The sequence below is a fragment of the Sebastes fasciatus genome, chromosome 16 (assembly GCF_043250625.1).
Source record: "Sebastes fasciatus isolate fSebFas1 chromosome 16, fSebFas1.pri, whole genome shotgun sequence".
Classification (NCBI taxonomy): domain Eukaryota; kingdom Metazoa; phylum Chordata; class Actinopteri; order Perciformes; family Sebastidae; genus Sebastes; species Sebastes fasciatus.
This window is the reverse complement of record NC_133810.1, coordinates 30,206,201-30,226,204: the sequence shown is the minus strand read 5'-3', so window position 1 is coordinate 30,226,204 and position 20,004 is coordinate 30,206,201. Positions and strand designations below refer to the sequence as shown.

General features: G+C 38.2%; 2 protein-coding genes across 2 annotated transcripts; one reads left to right on the top strand and one right to left on the bottom strand.

The window, feature by feature from the left end:
* Positions 1-1,638: 1,638 nt before the first annotated feature.
* h2ax1 (H2A.X variant histone family member 1) lies at positions 1,639-3,750 on the bottom strand. The gene has a single exon (XM_074611194.1). The coding sequence runs from the start codon at positions 3,581-3,583 to the stop codon at positions 3,197-3,199; it is 387 nt and encodes a 128-aa protein (XP_074467295.1). The 5' UTR covers positions 3,584-3,750; the 3' UTR covers positions 1,639-3,196.
* On the top strand, positions 2,896-14,828 carry LOC141752922 (zona pellucida-like domain-containing protein 1). Its single transcript, XM_074611193.1, has 12 exons — positions 2,896-2,965; positions 6,453-6,563; positions 7,613-7,716; positions 9,522-9,748; positions 9,832-10,016; positions 11,298-11,370; positions 11,545-11,642; positions 11,804-11,884; positions 12,889-13,060; positions 13,535-13,643; positions 13,804-13,824; positions 14,104-14,828. The coding sequence occupies exons 3-12, from the start codon at positions 7,623-7,625 to the stop codon at positions 14,259-14,261; spliced, it is 1,218 nt and encodes a 405-aa protein (XP_074467294.1). The 5' UTR covers positions 2,896-2,965; positions 6,453-6,563; positions 7,613-7,622; the 3' UTR covers positions 14,262-14,828.
* The last annotated feature ends 5,176 nt before the right edge of the window (positions 14,829-20,004 follow it).

The following is a 20,004-nucleotide window of genomic DNA, read 5'->3' as shown; positions in this document are numbered from 1 at the left end:
ACTGGAAGGACAGAGTTAATTTTAAACATCATTCCCTCAAAACTTGCTAAATTATTGAGAGCGATAACCATGTTTCAGTTAAAAATAGGAAATCAAGGTCCTCAGTGCTGATATAGTCATTTAAAATAAAGGTTTTATTGGAGACTGAACTCACATTAAGCAAAGCTCTATTAGCTTTAACAGGTTCAGGATCTGTAGTTGCAGTGGGAGGCAGCATGCAATATAGCAGCTTCTGATGGTGAATACCACCAGATTTTAAATTTAGGGACCTTGGTATTGTAATAGTGGAGATCCTTTGAGGATATATGGGACATGAGACATATGCTGAATCTGATATTAGTGCAGAACGCTTGGGATATTCAATGTTTAGTTGCCTTGAAGTAAGTTACATTCAATCACCCAGTGTTGGTAATTTGGAACTATAAATTGGATTATTTATGTTAATGCTGTAACAGCATTCACAGTATGTTGTCCAAATCTTTAGTCTTCCGCTTCCTCTTCTTCTTCTTCTTCTTCTTCTTCTATTTCTTACATACGTTTTTTGGACTCTAACTACTTCTGCATACTTTCAACTACAGAAACCGTTCAACTATCAAAATATTCATCTCTTTAAGGATATTAGTGCATACATTCAACTCTTTCCTACCATTTCTACTTTTTATAATAAATAATATAATTCATAATATAACATAATATAACACTAATCTTTTTTCAAATTTTTTTTTTTTACAATGTAACTCAATACAGAAAATCTTCAAATCCTCTTAAACATACTCCACTTTGAAATGCTACTGCTCCCGCATACTTTCAGCTACAGACACCATTTAAACTTTAAACGGGTTACAAGACTTTGAACTATTAAACTTGCATTCAGATTTTTTATATCTTTTACAGTTTTTGAATAATCGCAGTATAAGTTTGATGCTGTTTTCAGACTTTTCCTGAGTTTATAATGGGTGTGTATTGGATGGAATGTTCAGAGGTAGAGTGAGTGACATCAGAGCTGGAGGGGAGGAGAGCTTTAAAGTCTTCGGAGAATTGTCCGAACAAATTGCTCTCACACCCACAATTTTCACTCCTCATACATAAAATGTAGGTCAAATTGTAGGACATTTTGTGCTGATCTCAGTCATGTAGCTATGAAATCAAACAGACTTACACATTTGGCTCTAGGATCCCCAAAGTGAGAGTAAGTCCAAGCAAATCCCCAATTGAACTCAATGTTAATCGGACGAGAAATGTCTGAGGGAAAGCAGACAAAGGCAGTTCTCTAAACTGTTCCCATGGTCACATTTTTGACTCTACACACATAAAAACAACATCAATGCGTTCGGCAGTCTCTTCTCTCTGATGATAATAATATTTTGGCGATTGGACTCACGGTATTTGACTGGGAAGCAGGGATTTGACAGGTAGATTTGTACAAAATGAACTGTCAGTTTAGATGTTGTCTGCCCATCTCCTCTGCACTCTGACTTTTCCCCAATCACAATGGCAACCAGTGACACAACCGCCTGTCTCTCTCTCGCTCTCCATCTCTCTAAATATTAAAGTGTACCACTTTAAATCCTGCAAAAGCTGCAGCGCATTAAATGCGCCTCTGGGTCGTTTGAGTACACAGGCTCCATGCAGACTGGATGTTATTCGCCCTGTGCCAAAAGGCTACAGAGCATTTATTGAAACAACATGAAACATAAAACAACACAACGATTTGTAGCAGCAGTGCGAAAGGAAAACAACCCCAATCCCTTCACAATTGGTCCATATCAAGAAGTGACTTTTTTCCTTCATCATCCATCTCAAGCCTCCATCTTCCAGAGCCGACAACACACATAGTGGCGACTGAGCAGTCTATGAATAGTCCCGATGGGAAGCGAGTCTTCATTTGTAGAAACAGCAACATCAAACATTGTTCACTATTTGAAAGGTTGTTTATCCACTATCCACACTGACTCTCCATCTCTCTCATACACTCTCAATACTGTATCCCTCTCTCTCCCTGTGATACCTGATTGTTTGCACACCGGCAATATTTGCACTGTCTGTTTATATCATGTTTATTTTTGTTTATAGCTTATTTTGTATATTGGTAGAAATTTAATTTGTTTTATTCTTATTTTATTCTAACATTTTTATCTATTCTTTTGTTAATATACTGTTTAAAGGGACTGTTTGTAACTTTTTACACGTATAAATCTACCGGGTCGGGATCCCATGCACGCTCGCATATGTGTGGCTACGCTGTTCAGACAGCTCCTCTACATGCTTGTCTTCACTCACACAACGCGCGCGTTCTCGCTCCACCTCACGTTCATGCGCGCTCACTCCACACTGTAGAAGAGTTAGTAGCTCTGAGAATATCTAGTGAATGTACAGTGGACGTTTGTGCAGAAATAACTGCTGCAGCTCCTCCAGACCAACAGAGGTTTCCCGTGTCTTGTGAAGTGACGGGGCTCCGCAGAGAGAAACGTTATCGTCTCCGACCAAAACTCCGGTGTCTCCCCTGTTCCCTCCGGCCGTGGTCGGGAGACGATAACGGTACTCGCTGCAGAGCCCCGCTGCTTCAGCCCCGCTGAAGCAGGAAAAGCCAACACTAGGATCAGCATTGATTCATGGAGAGACCTTCGTCTGGTCAGCTAACATTACTGCCAAGCAGCTGAAATATAGAGTAATATTGTGCTTTTAGCTGACGTGTGTCGCCTCACTGTGTTGAGGATGCTTGTTCATGTCTATTTATAGCAAGCAAGCACGAGCAACAGGACGCTGACTTTCGTTGACTTAATGGCCACAGGTGTCGCTGTTAACAAGACATTCTGAAAGTGACAAATAGTCCCTTTAAATTAAAAAAAATAAATCAATCAATAAGTGATTTCTTCTTCTTCTCCAGCCTCCATCTCCAGCCTCCATCTTCCAGATCCGACAACACACAGGGCAGTCTATGAATAGTCCAGATGGTGAAGCGAGTGTATGTCTTCATTTGTAGAAACAGCAACATCAAACACTGTTCACTATTTGATAGGTTGTTTATCCAAAAAACGACCATGCATATGAAAAGGGGCTGCAGGCTGCACAGGGAGTCTGAGTCCAGGTCTGCAGGAGTCCGAGTCCAGGTCTGCAGGAGTCTGAGTCCAGGTCTGCAGGAGTCTGAGTCCAGGTCTGCAGGGAGTCTGAGTCCAAGTCTGCAGGAGACTGTTTTCTACTTGCTCTTGGCTGGTTTCTCAGTCTTTTTTGGGAGCAGAACAGCCTGGATGTTGGGCAGCACTCCTCCCTGAGCGATGGTGACTCCTCCCAGCAGCTTGTTCAGCTCCTCATCATTACGCACAGCCAGCTGCAGGTGCCTTGGGATGATCCTGGTCTTCTTGTTGTCTCTGGCTGCATTGCCTGCCAGCTCCAGGATCTCAGCAGTCAGGTATTCCAGCACTGCAGCCAGATAAACTGGAGCTCCAGCTCCGACGCGCTCTGCGTAGTTCCCTTTACGCAGCAGCCGATGGACTCGACCTACTGGGAACTGGAGACCGGCTCTGGAAGAGCGGGATTTGGCCTTGGCTCTGGCTTTGCCTCCTGTTTTCCCTCTGCCAGACATTGTGGTTAAATATATTAAGTTATTGATCAGGCTGACACACTGTGAAACGGTGTGTGCAAGAGCTATATGTAATGCCTTCTGCTTCTTCTTTGAGGTTTATTGGCAAACAACGATTTGGTGCCACCAGCTGGTATGGAGTGTGGATCATTCTGGATTATAATAACTATATCCCCAAAAAAATAAATAAAAGTTATAATAAAATAAAAGTGAAAATAAAAATAAAAATAGAAAATAGAAAATAAAAATAACATAAAATAAAATAAATATAAATTATAAATAAATAATATAATCATAATGATATAATAAATAATTATAAATGATACAAAAAAATAAATAAAATTAAAATAAAATTAAAAATAAAAATAATAATAATATAACATAAAAAATATAAATGATAAATTAAATAATATAATAAAAATGATATAATAAATGATTATAAATAATAATAATAAAGAAAAAAGAAACAAACAACCTCATATAATATAATAATAATGATATAATAAATAATTATAAATAATAATATTAAATAAAAAAAGAGAAAAAAAAGAAAACAAACAACCTAATATAATATAATAATAATAATAATAATATAATAAATAATTATAAATAATAATAATAAATAAATAAAATAAAAATAAAAGTAAAAATAAAAAGAATAATAATATAAAATAATATAAATTATAAATAAATAATATAATAATAAATTATTATAAATAATAAAGAAAAAAGAAAACAAACAACTTCATATAATATAATAATAATGTTATAATAAATAATTATAAATAATAATAATACAGAAAAAAAGAAAAAAAGAAAACAAACAACCTCATATTTTTCCAATCATATTAATTTGTCTAAGATATTGAAATAATTTTCTATAACACTCATTTAGTGAGTTCTTCAGTAAAGAAGCAGAATGTGATATGTGAGGACAGGGGCATTAATTTATGGCTAATATTCAACAAAAGCAGAGCAGGATCTCTGTCATATCATGCAGATCTTGTTGCTGCTGTGGACAATGAGGAGGAGCAGCTTCAAAGCCAAGGTTGTTGTACCCTTAGGTGGTGGAAACAGAAACCAAAGAGAGAGGCTGTCGGATGGGAATATAACCTTAATTTATTACATTAATACAGCTAATGTACACATAACTCAGGCACGTTCAAGTTCAATGTCTCGGTCGGAGAAACATGTTAGTGTTTCCCAGTTATGGGTCAGATGGAAATAATGTACCTTTATAATAACCATTATTTATAAATTGATAGTTAAGTAAATTTAGTTAATAGTTATTTTACTGTTAAACTATGAAATGGTAATAATGTTTAGTAATTATTAGTAATACTATAATTGATGTTATTTTAACAGTTTATTGTTGTACACATTATAACATTTTATATAGTATATATATATATACTATATAAAATGTTATAATACACATAATATATTATTATATAATATATATGTATATATGTATATATATACATATATATTATAACATAATACACACACAAACACTTTGTTAATGGTTAATAAATAGTTTGTAAACCTTCTATAAACATTATTTGGATGAATATTTTAAAGTTACAACTGATGATTATAATACATTGTTAAATAGTTAATAAATACTTTGTAAAGCATCTGGTAATTATTAACGAATAATTAATATAGCATATAAAATGTTATAATGTGTGCAACAATAAAATGTTAATAAATAGTGTAAAAATGTAATAATATAATTTATAAACTAATTATTTCATATTACACAAACTAATGATAAAATAACAGAAATCATAGCATTACTAATAATTAGTAAACATTAATTATCATTTTATTGTTTGTTAACTTTAAAATAACAAGTTTAATTAACCATCAATTTACCATTTATAAATTATGGTTATTATAAAGTGTTACCAAAACACATACATTGAGACAGCTGCTCCAGATGTGCATGAGCCAAACATGATTCATGAAAGAGGAACATCACGGGACACTGAAATATACAGATGTTGTGCAAACATGATGTCCCCCTGAAGTAGATCCCAGATGTTACCTGTCCAACAACCCACTCAGAGACACTTATGGCTGCTGAATGGTGGAAAAGGACAGACTAGAGACACCTACTGAATACTAAGCTGTGTGTAAGCTCATCTCCTCTCCATTGTTTGGACGAGGTCTGCGGGCTCCTGGAGGGTATCTGGGGGAGACTCGTGGTTCAGGTGACGGTTGTAGGTTTTGTTTGGCAGGGTGTGCCTTTCTCTCCACGTCTGACATGGTGTGAAGGAGACCTAATTTCCTAACAAAGAGTGGAGGTAGCCTCTGGCAGATGACAGAAAAACAGCACTTTAGTGGAGCAGAACACATAACATGACCTTTTTAGGTGCCCCTTACATAAATATGGCTGACACAATTCATCAGATATTCATATTTTGGTTATGTAATGTCCTCAGCGTAGGTTGCCTTATAGGTTCTTGTAGATATTTAAGGGTTTTTGACGTTCTAATTGTATATTCCTAGCAGATATTTTCGTAAAAAATCTATTTTATTATGTGTTTCAACTGAGTTTTTAAAAAAAAACTACAAATAACCATATTTTCTTGTCAATATAAAGCAATAATCAGCCCAAAAGAAAATATAATCCATCTATAGAGGGTATATTATGACACTTGCCTTACAGAAATGATGGCAGTTGAGGTAATTTCTGAAATGACAAGTTTAATTTATAGACATAATGTTCCACCAGAGCGAGACACTCCATATAGGTTCACCTATTGTTCCATGTGTGTCAGATGATCCTGTTGTTGGATCTAACCTGCTTGTGTTGCTCTCCTACCTTTCCCTTTTCTTCTCGGTGGTTTCCTGTGGACTTTTTCAGCTGGAAAGGAGGCCAGTATAAATGGCTCAAAGGCGTGAAGGTAAGAGCAGACACAGACGAGACACACTGAGGGAACGAGGTGGAACAACACTCTGATGACATCCACACAAAGTAAGAAATCACTGAATTTAATTAGACTTTGATATAGTATACAGCTATTCCCAACAGGTCTACTGCTGCCTGTTATGATCAGTAAAGTTTAGTTTTCTTAAATGTCTCATCTTACTGCAAGGCTTCAAAAAGAACCTAAAAGAACATTTTGATTCCTCCTAATGATGCTACACACAGATTACAAATCATCAGAAGTCTACACATGAATGTGTCTTTGCACTTTACAATTAGACGCTCCAAGCTCGTCATTTTAAATCACTTGTAAGACAAATATAACTGCAGCTGCTACTGATTAACATCATGTTTACTTCATCATATCAGTATTCTCTGTTTGAGGACTTGATGTAGGATTTGAAATATATGATTTAGTGTCCACAGTTTGTTTTTAAAAAGTGTTTTCTGATGCATTACATTGGATTGGCTTTACTCATGTCTGTAATAGAGTGTTTCCACATGTCTGCAGTGGTAGAAAGTAACCAGGTACTGAAGTACGTTAAACGCAGTGTTCGATACTTGCACATTTCCACTTTATACTAATACTCCACTTCAGAGGGAAAAATTGCACTGCATTGTTTCTCCAGCTGCAGTTACGGCCTATACTTTTCAGATTATGATAAAAAAAATAAAAATAAAAAAAAAACACACATATAGTAAGGTGGTCCAAAGTCCAAACTTCTCACATGATTTCATTTCAAATTATTTTTGAGAGCTGATTAAGTTCTTTGAAATCTGGGAGTTGAATTTGTAAAAATAATTCTTCCTTATTTATTTCTTATCAACAATTTAATAATGTCATATATATAACAATATATCAGTCACTGGAGAACAAGTACATTTTTATACTATATCAGTATAAGTACATTGTGTTGATAATACAAAATATTCTCTGATTTTCAATGCAGGACCTTCACTTTTATGGAGTAGTTTTACATTATTGTAATGATAACAGTAATGGAGTTGGTCTGTTTTTGTGCATTTTGCCTTTTCGAGCTCGTTACCAGAGGAGAACGTGCACCTCTGATTTCTGTCATGTGTTTTTTTCCCATCAGTTTGAGGACAATGTGGCTTGCCCTTCTTGTGTATCAACTTGCTACACTCTTTCTCGCCCAAGCTCAACATGCCTGCTTGGGACACTCCACATTCAGAAGACCCGGTCAGTGACACTAACCAAGCTCACTCTCTCATCCTTTCACATCCATCATCCATCATCCACCCCCCCCCCCCCACACTCTCTTCCTCCTTTCACACCTCTCTTTCCTCTGCAACCTAGTGCGTCAGCACTGACTATCTGAGAAGTGTGTCTTTATCTCTGGGGTGAGGTCTGTTACAGCTATGGGGGAGTTTGAAATTGGAGCTGCTGGCATTATATATCACTCGTCAGAAGAAGTTAAAGAGAGCTGAATGATGTTGTGCAGATGCATTCCTTTTAGAGAACATGCTGCATGTTTTATTGCTGCTTTGCACTGATAATGTTTAACTGAAGTTAGATGCCTTAAAAAACTTATTTTGAGAAGTTTGATATCATGAAAATTAGCTGATGAGAGAGAGAGAGGAAGAGGGGAAACTAAACTGTAGCATGTAGGTCTGAAGTTAGCATGAATGCAATGCATCAAATCTATACTTTTTTTTACCTGAAAATCAGTTTTTTGTTCGTAACATCCAGAACGTCACTTCTCCTGTGAGCTCAAAAAGCAAATGGGAGAGTACGATATTGATGACATCACCACAGCTCCTTTCTGATTGGTCAAACTGACAGTGTTATATCTAACCCAGTGTTACGACGCTCCCCGGTCTCCCCTACATAGTTGTTTTAGGAAATTGTTGCATATTATATGAATATATTAAAGGTGTACTCCAGTGATAAAGTATTGCACTTATATAAAGCTTCAACTGGTCCAAATCAAAGCAGCAGAGGCTCACCGAGATATCCCGACTTTATGTCTCTAGTTTGGGTCCAAGCGCCACTGGATTCTACATTTCCCATAATGCAACTTCATACCGTCTTTGGTATCACTTTAGATTACAGCCTGTTGATTAATGTGTTATTATTTAGTATGGGTATCAATGAAACACTTACTGTAAGTACAGAGGACGAGGACAGGAAGTTATGGAATAAGGGGTAACAACTTTACACTGCGAGTACCCTGTAATACATACTGACGTGGCGCGCTCGTACGAGCCCACGCTACAAAAACAAGTAAGAAAAAATGAAGACAAGAATACGAAAATGTTTTTGCATGAGGCCCGATATTCCTAAACTGTTTACATGGCTAAAGAAAATTAATATTTCACTAATATTGCCGTTTACATGCAGCCGTGCATACTCACCAGGACCTACTATGTCCTATACAGCTACACCCTTTAAATAACTTTAATTTAAGTTTCTTTCATATTGTTTAGGTTTTTCTTAGGTTTTTCTTTTTCCATCTCTACCCAAGACTTGTAAACTGTTAGCTAGTTTATTTGCGTACAACGCACAGAGCTGGGCAAGATGCCCAATTGAGATGAATGCGCTGTAGACATGCTCAAAGAACGCTCCCAAAAAAATAATCTCTGCATATCCAAACATGCAATATCAGTAACTGCTACATTTGGAATAAGATCTAATTCAGTACATGTAAACGGATTATGCTGTTAAGACCCTTATCAGATGCAGAATATTGTCATATTCGGAATAATAGTGGAATATTAGTATGCAGGTAAATGTAATCATCGTCAATGGGAAATGACTCCACACCTTGTAACGCAGGCTTTCTGTTAAAAATATAGTCTCAACCCAATCCAAGAGTTTTCTCAGATTTTAGCTGGACATCATGAGATTGTTTTCACAGGCTGAGTAGTAGACTAGTCCTCTTGACAAATAAACTGTGTAAAATGGGTGGAGTGCCCCTTTAAGAAGTCATTTCTAGAGTAGTCTGCCCCTCAAAATCCTTAAAGTTCTGGTCTCGTCCTCCTCAGTTAACTCAGACATCGCGGTCCTCTGTGGATCTCAGACCGTGGACCTCCAGATCCTCCTGTGTCCCGTCTATTTTAACGGATACAACGAGTCACTGCTGTCCCTCAACTCAGAGCACACCAAACAGCAATGTAAAGGGACTGCTGACTGGACGGCAGACCCGCCTGTTGTCAAATTCAACTTCTCCATCACAGAGGAGGGGATCACCACCTGCTCCAACCAGCTGACCGTAGGTTATCTACTGTAAAACACACCCAGCAGATTAACACTCACACAACAGATTCTTACTCAACAAACTCTTTTTCCTCAAAGTACTCTGAGGAGGTGGGAACCGGAACGTTTGCAGACTTCTCAAGCGTTCATTACATCGGCGTCTCAGGCATGATCTGCTCTAGTGACCCCAGCTCAGGAGCCATCACCTATCACCAAGAAGTGATGTACAGGTTCTCCTGCCGCTACCCGCTGCAGTACCTGGTCAACAACACTCAGATGAGCGTGTGAGTGGCATCTGATGTTTAAAAGTGCACACAGGAGTAGATTTTGTTGTAGCTTTGCTGATCAAAGATGAATTGCGATTTGGTGCAGTGAGTTATGTATGTGGTGGACATAGATGTGTTTCCCGTTTGGAATAAAGAGAAGAAGAACTGGCTGGTTAAAGCTGCAGTAGGCAGTATATTTTTGGCATCATTGTGCAAAAACTCCATAATAACCTTTCTGCATATGTAATTCAAGTGTTCTGAGATACTTATGCACCTCCTCATGGCTCTGTTTTCAGGCTTTAGAAAAATAAATAACCTTGATGCACTGGACAATTTGCCAATCGCTGATGACAGTTTATATAGTAAATTCCTCACTTGCATACCTTGGGAACTAAATTAATTAAAGGTCCCATATTGTAAAAAGTGAGATTTTCAGTTTTTTTACATTATAAAGCAGGTTTAAGTGCTATATAAATACTGTTAAACTATTAAAACGCTGAATATACGGAGAAATACACACAGCCCGTATTCAGAAATTGTGTGTTTGAAACAAGCCGTTAGGATTTCTAACAATTTGTGATGTCACAAATATACAATATTTAGACCATTACACGGTTTTAAACGTAAACATTCTAAGTGTGTCCCAGTTTATTTCCTGTTGCAGTGTGTGTAAATAACATCAGTTGACAGGAAGTACACATGGACCCAAACTGTTGCCTAGCAACGCAATTCCGTTAAAATGCACTAAAATGGAGCGTTTCAGAGAGAGTGTAAATACAGGGATATTCAGATAGACAGTATGAGGAAAATAAAGTTTTTTTTAAACATTGCAGTATGTAAATATGTTCTAGTAGAAACACAAAATACAAGTATGAACCTGAAAATGAGCATGATATGGGACCTTTAAACTAATCACAGTAGCCACATGACGAGGGGTATCATAGATCATAGATTGTGTGTGAAATGAAATCAATAGAAATGGGCAGCATAGAGGGGAAATGTATTCAGCTGGTTGAGTGTGAAGTCATGTTTCTGAGTTGACTGTAGATGAATGAAGCTCAGCTCGGTTTGACTATATATAAGAAAGTATATCAGGTTACCATACGTGGCTGTGCCTCGTGGAGCAGTCAGTGTTCCTCTCAGGTGTGTCTAGTTTCAGAAGGGCTTGAATCTCACCTTGGCGTGTCACTCATGTATCAGATGGAAGATGACCTGGATTTGATGACTTGATGACGGGTTTTCCCCGTAACGATTTCCAGCTGCTGACAGAACTTTTTTTTATTTTGTTTTGTCCAACAGGTCTGGGGTCAACCTGGCAGTCAAAGACAATAACGGGAGTTTCATCAGCACACTGAGCATGCGACTGTACTCGGTAAGACATCATCTTCCCTTTCAGATGTCTTCCAAGATATTCATTTAAATCAACATTTACTCTGTCAGACTTAATAACACCTCTGATGCTGGAACTCAAAGCACTCTGTCAAATTGACCAACCCATATCAATCAAACCAACATCCTTCCATCTCTTCTGTTATTGGGCCTAAAGGACACAGAGTACGCCTCCATAATGCGGATCCCTCCAGGAGGCCTGGAGCTAAAGACCAGGATCTTTGTAGAAGTGAAGGCCTCCAACCTCACTAGCAGGTACTTCACACAACTTCTAGCAACTGAAGTATACTGATTGTCTATTTTTATTCTTCAACATTACAAGTATTTGCTCAATAAAGAACAAATTAATCTAATCTAATCTAAAAATATGACGAGCTTTATCGATCTGTGCTGATACGAAAACTCCTCCTTTGCAGATTCAACGTGTTCCTGGACCGATGCTACGCCACAAACTCGCCTTTCCCCATCAACACCACGTTTTATGATCTCTTTGTTGGGTGAGTTTACCGCTTACAGAGATGAAAAGTGAAACAACTTGACTTTAGGTTTAGAGAAAAATACAAAGCTTTTTGACACAGAGATAATGTTTAGACATAAATAGCTTTTCCTGATCACTGAGCCACATCTCATGGTCTTCATTAATGAATAACTCTTTCTCAGGTGTTTATAGTGTTTTCATCCACGGGAATTTAAATTTCACAATTTACAAAATACAATATAATAGGTCTACTATAGATATTCCAGGTGGATGCTCCATCCAGATAACTCTGAACACTTTTGGTCCTCTTCATAGTGTTCTCATAATATATGTACATGCAAATGTAAAGTTTCCCAAAGTGAATTAGATTATACATTTAAAACCCTTTAAGTGCGCTTTCACAAGCCAACATTTCATGCATTTTGGTTAAACCCCTTATTGTGGTTTCATTGTGAATGCAGTAATTGTACTCTGGTGCGGACCAAAACAACCGGTTGAAGACCGCTTGCAAGAGGTGGTCTCGGATCGTTTCCAAGTGAACCAAAACGCAGGCTGCCTGTGCGGGCATTTGTCGAGATGGACACAGGTAGATGACAGGTTGACATGAGCGGGAGAGGACTGACCTGGACTTCTGCAGAAGTCTGAAGAGAACATACAGAATACGCTAAATAAAGTCCACAAAAATAGATCATACAACAATATTTCATAAGTCCGCGATTCCCTGAAGTGGCAGCTCATTCGTACACGTCTCTCACCAAATATCTTTTTGAATTTGGTCCACTTTAATTTGTGCGTTGTGAAATCGACGATCGAAATTTCACTCTGATTCGGACCAGCCAAAAATGACTACGGCTTGTGAAAGCGTCCTAAAAGGAGGAGGGTAACATTATCAATCTGTTTTAGTGATACAAGCACCTGTGAACCCGGCCGCTGCTAAACCAAAAGGTATCTTTTGTTAGACTGAAATCTGGTTTAAAGTTCTGGAGAACAGGACAAAATAAATCACCATCTGTCCTCTTCAAGGTGTGACAAGGATGGCCAGACGGTGATGGGAGTCAACGGAGCGCAGCAGGAAGCCCGCTTCTCTTTCGAGGCTTTCCGCTTCGTCCAAAGCACGGAGGAAACGCTGTCCACCTACTACGTGCACTGTGCCACCAGGCTCTGTGTGAACTCCTTCTGCCCCGAGCTCACTCAGGTCAGCTTCTGCCTTCAGACATCACAAATGCAAAGCCAGACAAGAAATTTGACATTGGACAATTCTGAAAAACCCTTCCATTCCTGCTTTTTTACAATATCTACACATGGAAACTACAGTATGGTTAAGGTTAGGGACAGATCGTGATTATGGTTTTGACGGGATGCAAACTCCAGGTTCTTCTGCATGAAATCAGACGGTGCAACCTCCATATCCTTACTTTCTGCCTGCACACATAAGGCATACTTCCTTTCGCATTGGATGTAAATCGTGAGGTGCAGATTTGTCCAATATGGACATAATTACTTAGTACTGGGCTGCACAAGTTATATCTAAATATAAAGTTTTAATGTGCAGTATTTGGTGTATTTTCATGGAAAGTTGTCATGGCAATAAGAAGTGTTCTTTATGTTTACTGACACATCTCAAAAACTGTCCTATAACCAAAATAACAATCGCCCAACTCACCTACAGAACTGCACCAACTCCAGAAAGCGCCGCAGCACCAACGATAACCACGACACCACGGTGAGCGACCAGGCCACCGTCAGCTCAGGCCCCATCACTACCCGCGCAGATAACGGTGAGAAACATGAACGGTCTTCACAGGTTTTACACATCAAAACACTCAAGTAACAAAGGCATAGTTTGCTGAATCACCTGTCACATATTCGTTTGCATGAATTGATTGGAGGTTTGTTTTGGTCGTGAATGAACTGAGGTTTTCTCTTGTCCTCTCACAGGGTATCTGATGGCGTCTGGAGGTATGCATACACTGCCAACATGAATTAATACCGTGCATTCCTGTGTGTTTATCAAACAAAACAGATGACAATAACAGCGTCATTTGGTTTCCCTGATCATATAGACAAGTTATTAAGGCATTATCAGTCACCTTGTCTGTATACAGTACATGTATGTATGATCAGGGAAACCAATTGGTTTGACCGTTAGATACATTCATATGTTTCCATCATGCTCATCAGTACAGAAATTGCTCATTCCTACGGTCTGATAATCCTTGGTGTCTCTTTCCTTCCCAGGTCTTCAGCAGACTGATATGAACAGCAGCCTGCTGGCTGTTTCAGTCATAGCAGGCATGGTTGGAGTCATCTGCCTTTCTCTGGTGGCTTTTATTGTTTACAAGAAGCACAACTCCAACGCTAGTTCCACTAAGACCATCCTGTACTCACAGGAGTGACGGTGGACTTTGTCCTGTTTCATTCATTCATACAGTATGGTTTCCAATACCATGTGAGCATCGTGATAAATGAGAGAAATCTCTGACTTTTTCTTGATAATTGTTGGTGTTATCCAACACTATACAGGTCCCCTGAAATAAGCATTATTATAATTATAATATAATAATAATATTATTCATGGCAGTAAGATAGAAACCTTAAATAAATAAATAGATTAATTAATTAATTAATTAAATGTAGGAAAAAAACTATTCATATAATATTATACATATAATAATATACATTCAGAGTTTTTTAATACTTAAATATATATATATGTATTAAATGTTCAGAAAGTTTTTTCTGTTTCTAATAAAGGTGTTTGACAAATTGTATATGGTTATTTATTGTGAATTTTTAGGGTGTTTCTTACAATCCTTTCAGAAGATGTCGAAAAACTGATGTATACGGTATTTTTAATAAAGAATATAATTTTGTCTATGTTTTTTATGCTTTATAACTGGGCTACTTGCAGCTGTATTTCACATTCTGATCATTTGGGAAAGAGTTTCTTTAATTCCTTCAATGCAGAGAATCTGTCGTATACGAAGAGCGTGGGTCCTCTGTGAAGTCCTGAACTGGAAGTGGTATCCAGTGACATAAAAGTTACTACGAGTATGCATATACGTTTGGCCTAATGTCACCAGATAACACGTTACCTAAACGGAAACACCTGTACGTTGAGGAACAGAAGCCTGAGGAGCAGGAGGAAGTTCAGCCATCGTTCTCAACCGTATATTGAAATGTGTTTGTGTTTTTGTGTGAGAGTGAGTGTCTTTGTCTGGTGAGGATCTCTGTTTCCCATCTAGGTGCTCTCTCTCTGATTGGCTGGAGGTGTGGGTTCAGTCTGGGGTAAGTCGGCTGCTGATTGGTCCAACCATCATCTCTGCAGTTTAAAATGCTCAGGTAGTCTGACAGCAGTCTGACAGCAGCCTTGTTCTGTCCTCGGCCTCCAAACCTTTGTGTTAAAGCTGTGATCTACAGTTGAATCAGTAGCCTTAGTGCCCTAGTGGCTTCATCATTGTGTAACTTGTTGTAGGTTTTCTTTGTTGCTAAAGATAGACTTCAGTGGTCGGGGTGAACTGCCATCTTGTTTCTTTTATAATCTTCTCTCCTGTTTCTGCTGTATCCTAGGCAGCCAGATTTAGTAACTGTGGTCTTGTTGTTAACTTGATTTTTAGTATTAAATCTTTTTTACTAAACTTGAAATTTAGTCATGCGATTGTAGTTTGGGGACTAGGGAGGGGACGTCCTTTACACCTTTATTGTGCGCTCCTACGCCCCTAGACGAGGGCCTAACAGGCCCCTCCTCACCCTACTGGACCCAGAACAAGGCCTACTGGTCAAAGACTCACCCTACTGGACCCAGAACAAGGCCTACTGGTCAAAGACTCACCCTACTGGACCCAGAACAAGGCCTACTGGTGGAAGATAGAAACTGTCATCAGGGCATCACATCAGACTGAACTCTTTGTCCCTGCTCACCTCTGAAAGGGACTATGAAGTCATTTCAGTGTTCAACACCAAGAAGCCCCGTCGTCTCCTGCTGGAATCATCAACAGTAAGATCATTTATGGCGTAATATGCTGTTTCTGTTTGTCTAGTTGGATCAGAACCAGCTTGATTGTCCAGGTATGAGTAGACCTACACACATCTGGCTACCAGGAGTTTGACTCTGGTTATTTTGCTCTCATTGTACGACGAAAATAGAAATGCAGCTAAAAACAAGGTGAACAAAGCTGAACAAGAGTGAAGAAAGAAGATAAATATACATGAGTGATTCTATAATTCGGGGTACATGTCATGTCCATGGGCTGTATTTATCAATTTTACTAAATATTCACTTCAAGCAATGGTCAATTTTATATCAGGGCACATTTCTCTTTGATTTAATACAAAACAGTCAACAGGTCCCATCATTTATTTTGCAGAAAATGCTTATTTTATACTGGAATTTTCTGTTTTTGTGCTGTCCGATTTGCTAAATGTCATTAACATTAACATTAAAATACATGTTTTTGTATATAATTTTCATAATTATTTGTTCAAAATAATCATTAAAATATGAGAAAGGTGTTTTAAAAGCTATTTGGCTCATTCATGTACATTAAATCATCAACTTTGTGTGTGTCCGAGAAATCTCTGTCAACTGTTACCCATTGAAAAAGCCCCTATAAATCAGCAATGGTTTGCTCCAAAGTCACATGATGTCACTTCCTTCATGGAGGGAGATTTGAAAACAGTGTGGCAAGTTTCTACCCCTCCTCCTTCAATATTTCATCAATATTATTGTGTGCACATATAGAGGGTTAATTGATCGTCAGCTGTTTTATATATCAACATGTTCTTGTGAACTTGCTTTAGATGTTATACTTACACATATTTGTATGTCAGGTGCCTGTAACATTACCTCTGATGATGTAGAAGGCATGCAGGATTAAACTGATGCATGGCCTGTTTTGGTTAAAGGTCCCATATCATGCTCATTTTCAGGCTCTTACTTGTATTCTGGGTTTCTACTACAACATGTTTACATACTTTAATGTTTAAAAAAAAACTTTATTTTCCTCATGCTGTCTGCTTGAATATCCCTGTATTTACCCTCTGTCTGAAACGCTCCGTTTTAGTACATTTCAATGGAATTGCAACAGAATTGCGTTGCTAGGCAACAGCTTTGGTCCATGTCAGCTGATGTTATTCACATCCACTGCAACAGGAAATAAACTGGGACACATTTAGAAGGTTTATGTTTAAAACTTTTGAAATGGTCTAAATATTGTAGATTTGTGACATCACAGATGGACATAAATCCTGACAGCTTGTATCAAAAGCTCAGTTTCTGAATACGGGCTGTGTGTATTTCTCTGTGGATTGAGCGTTTCGATACTTTCACAGTATTTATATAGAACTTAAACCTGCTTTATAATATAAAAGCCATGAAAATGTCACTTTTTACAATATGGGACCTTTAACATATGCCTTTCAGAATCTTATAAGTAGATGTTTGGTCTTAGACCACACTGTGATTTCTCCCTACCCACTTCCACTCAATTTGCTCGGAGGCGTCCGTCTTATTAAGTGCCATCCCAGTGACATCACAGTTATAAAACCCTCCAACAGCAAGTCTACATCAATGCTTACTGTCCTTACTGTTTGTGTTTGTCATGGAAAACGCTCCGTACAAATGGTTCCATGTGAACACATACACATTTGTCGACTGCTCAAACTAAAATATACATTCAATTTTGTCATACAGACGAAATCTATAAATTGGCTTTATCAATGAGAATCACAGACACTTAGCCAGTCAACAAGCGATCAAGCACAAGCAACAGGACGCCGACTTTCGTTGATTTAACGGCCACAGGTGTCGCTGTTAACAAGCAATTCTGATTCTTACAAACAGTCCCTTTAATTCAATGAAAGTCAGCGTCCTGTTGCTCGCGCTTGTGCTCGCTCTACATAGACATGAACGAGCATCGCTCAACACAGTGAGGCGACACACGTCAGCTAAAAGCACAATATCACTCTATATTTCACCTGCTTGGCAATAATGTCAGCTGACCAGACGAAGGTCTCTCCATGAATCAATGCTGATACTGTGTTTTTCTGCTTCTGCCTCCCATCTTCTGCAGTGTGTAGTGTGCGTGCATGCACGTGAGAGGTGGAGCGAGTGCAAACGAGCGAGGTGTGTGAGTGAAGGCAGGCAGAGGAGCAGAGCAGCAGAGACTCCGGCCCCGGAGACCAAAGCTGTGTCCTCTGGCCGTGGTCGGGGGGGCTGGAGCAGGAAGAGTTAACACTGTTTGTTATTGTTTGTGTAGTGTACATTGTTTACATATTCACCTGGGTACTTGACTGCTGGAAACTGTATTTCATTCATATTATATATATACTACACCTATTTATTATTATTATATCTTATCTCATTATATCTTTTCATATCATTTCTTACATCTTGTATTATCATATTATACAGCTATACTACTATTATACTATTACATTACACTACTGTATCACACACTATAATATACACTACTATATTCATACCCTTGCACTATTTTCAGTACCATTGGCACACTGTCACTTCACTAGTGTACATATGTTATCTTATTTTTATTTTGTTTTACTTTATTCTATTAATTTTTATCTCATTTTAAGGTGTGTTGGTGTTGGATGTGTTGTTTAAGCTACTGTCTGTCTGTCTGTCTGTCTGTCTGTCTGTCTGTCTGTCTGTCTGTCTGTCTGTCTATGATACCAGTATCTTCACTTTAACTTTAAAAATGAACCCCATACATACTTTTTTTCAAAAAGATTTCAACATACTATATTAAGACTTTTTTTCATAACATTTTAAGACATACTATGACTTTTTTATGACATTTTTCAACATGAAACATCTATGAAATAGAAAATAAAAATGTTATGAAAAAATAGTCATAAAGTCGAAATATTTAATGAAAAAAGTCAAAGTATAGTAAGTTGAAAGATTTCATGAAAAAAACGTAGAGTGTCGAAATATTTTGAGAAAAAGTCATAGCATGTCGAAAAATGTCATGTGACACAGTGAGTTTTGAGGGCCAACTTGAAATTAAGAAGTCAAATACAAAAAGAAACATAAAGTCAGTATAGCCTACTGGTCATATAGCTCAGGTTGGTAGATATCTGGTTTGAATACTGGAGGTTGTGGGTTCAATCCCCTTCTGAAATTGTGTTTTTTGAGGTCTTACTTCAAATAAAGAAGTCAAATACAATAACAAACACTGCAACTGTGTATCTGCTCAGATAGCTCAGTGTGGTAGATAACTGGACGGAATACTGGAGGTTGTAGGTTCGATCCTTATTTGACACAATGAGTTTTGGAGTCTTACTTCAAATAAAGAAGTCAAATACAATAGCAAACACCACATCAGTGTATCTGCTCAGATAGCTCAGTGTGGTAGATAACTGGTCGTAGTATTCGGTTGGAATACTGGAGGTTGTGGGTTCCATCCTTATGTGACACAGTCTATTTTCAGGTCTGACTTCTAATGACGAAGTCAAATATACCAAGAGAACAGTCCTCACTGCGTGTGGCATTGGTGGCTGGGTTGCTGAGTTCCTGGATCGGGCTGCGGCAGAGCGGGGTTCAATCCCTACCCTCATCAGTGTCCGGTGCCCGACAGTGGAGTGAGACGAGCGTCTCCTCCCAGGGTTTACCAGAGATACAACTGGGGGGTTATGCGTCAGTATATATATTAAATATTATTATATGTGAGGTCAGTGTACTACTTTATTTTTTTTTTTTTTGAATATGTGCTCGACTGTTCTGGCAACAGAAATTGACAGAAATCTGAAATTTGGTTTTACTGCTGGGATGGTTGATGTCTGTTGTCCAAGATGTTAAGTAGATATTTGAAAAATAAATAAAGGGTTTATAGTTTATATAGGGGTTATATATCATACACTATATAGCGTTACACATCATACAGACGCCATGGGAGTAGCATATAATATTATTTAATATATATACTGATGCATAACCCCCCAGTTGTATCTCTGGTAAACCCTGGGAGGAGACGCTCGTCTCACTCCACTGTCGGGCACCGGACACTGATGAGGGTAGGGATTGAACCCCGCTCTGCCGCAGCCCGATCCAGGAACTCAGCAACCCAGCCACCAATGCCACACGCAGTGAGGACTGTTCTCTTGGTATATTTGACTTCG

Coding starts and splice junctions, on each gene's coding strand:
- LOC141752922 (XM_074611193.1), top strand. CDS start 7,623: ATGTGGCTTGCCCTTCTTGTGTATCAACTTGCTACACTCTTTCTCGCC. Junction 7,717..9,521: donor CTCCACATTCAGAAGACCCG/GTCAGTGACACT, acceptor CGTCCTCCTCAG/TTAACTCAGACATCGCGGTC. Junction 11,885..12,888: donor TTTTATGATCTCTTTGTTGG/GTGAGTTTACCG, acceptor GTCCTCTTCAAG/GTGTGACAAGGATGGCCAGA.
- h2ax1 (XM_074611194.1), bottom strand. CDS start 3,583: ATGTCTGGCAGAGGGAAAACAGGAGGCAAAGCCAGAGCCAAGGCCAAA.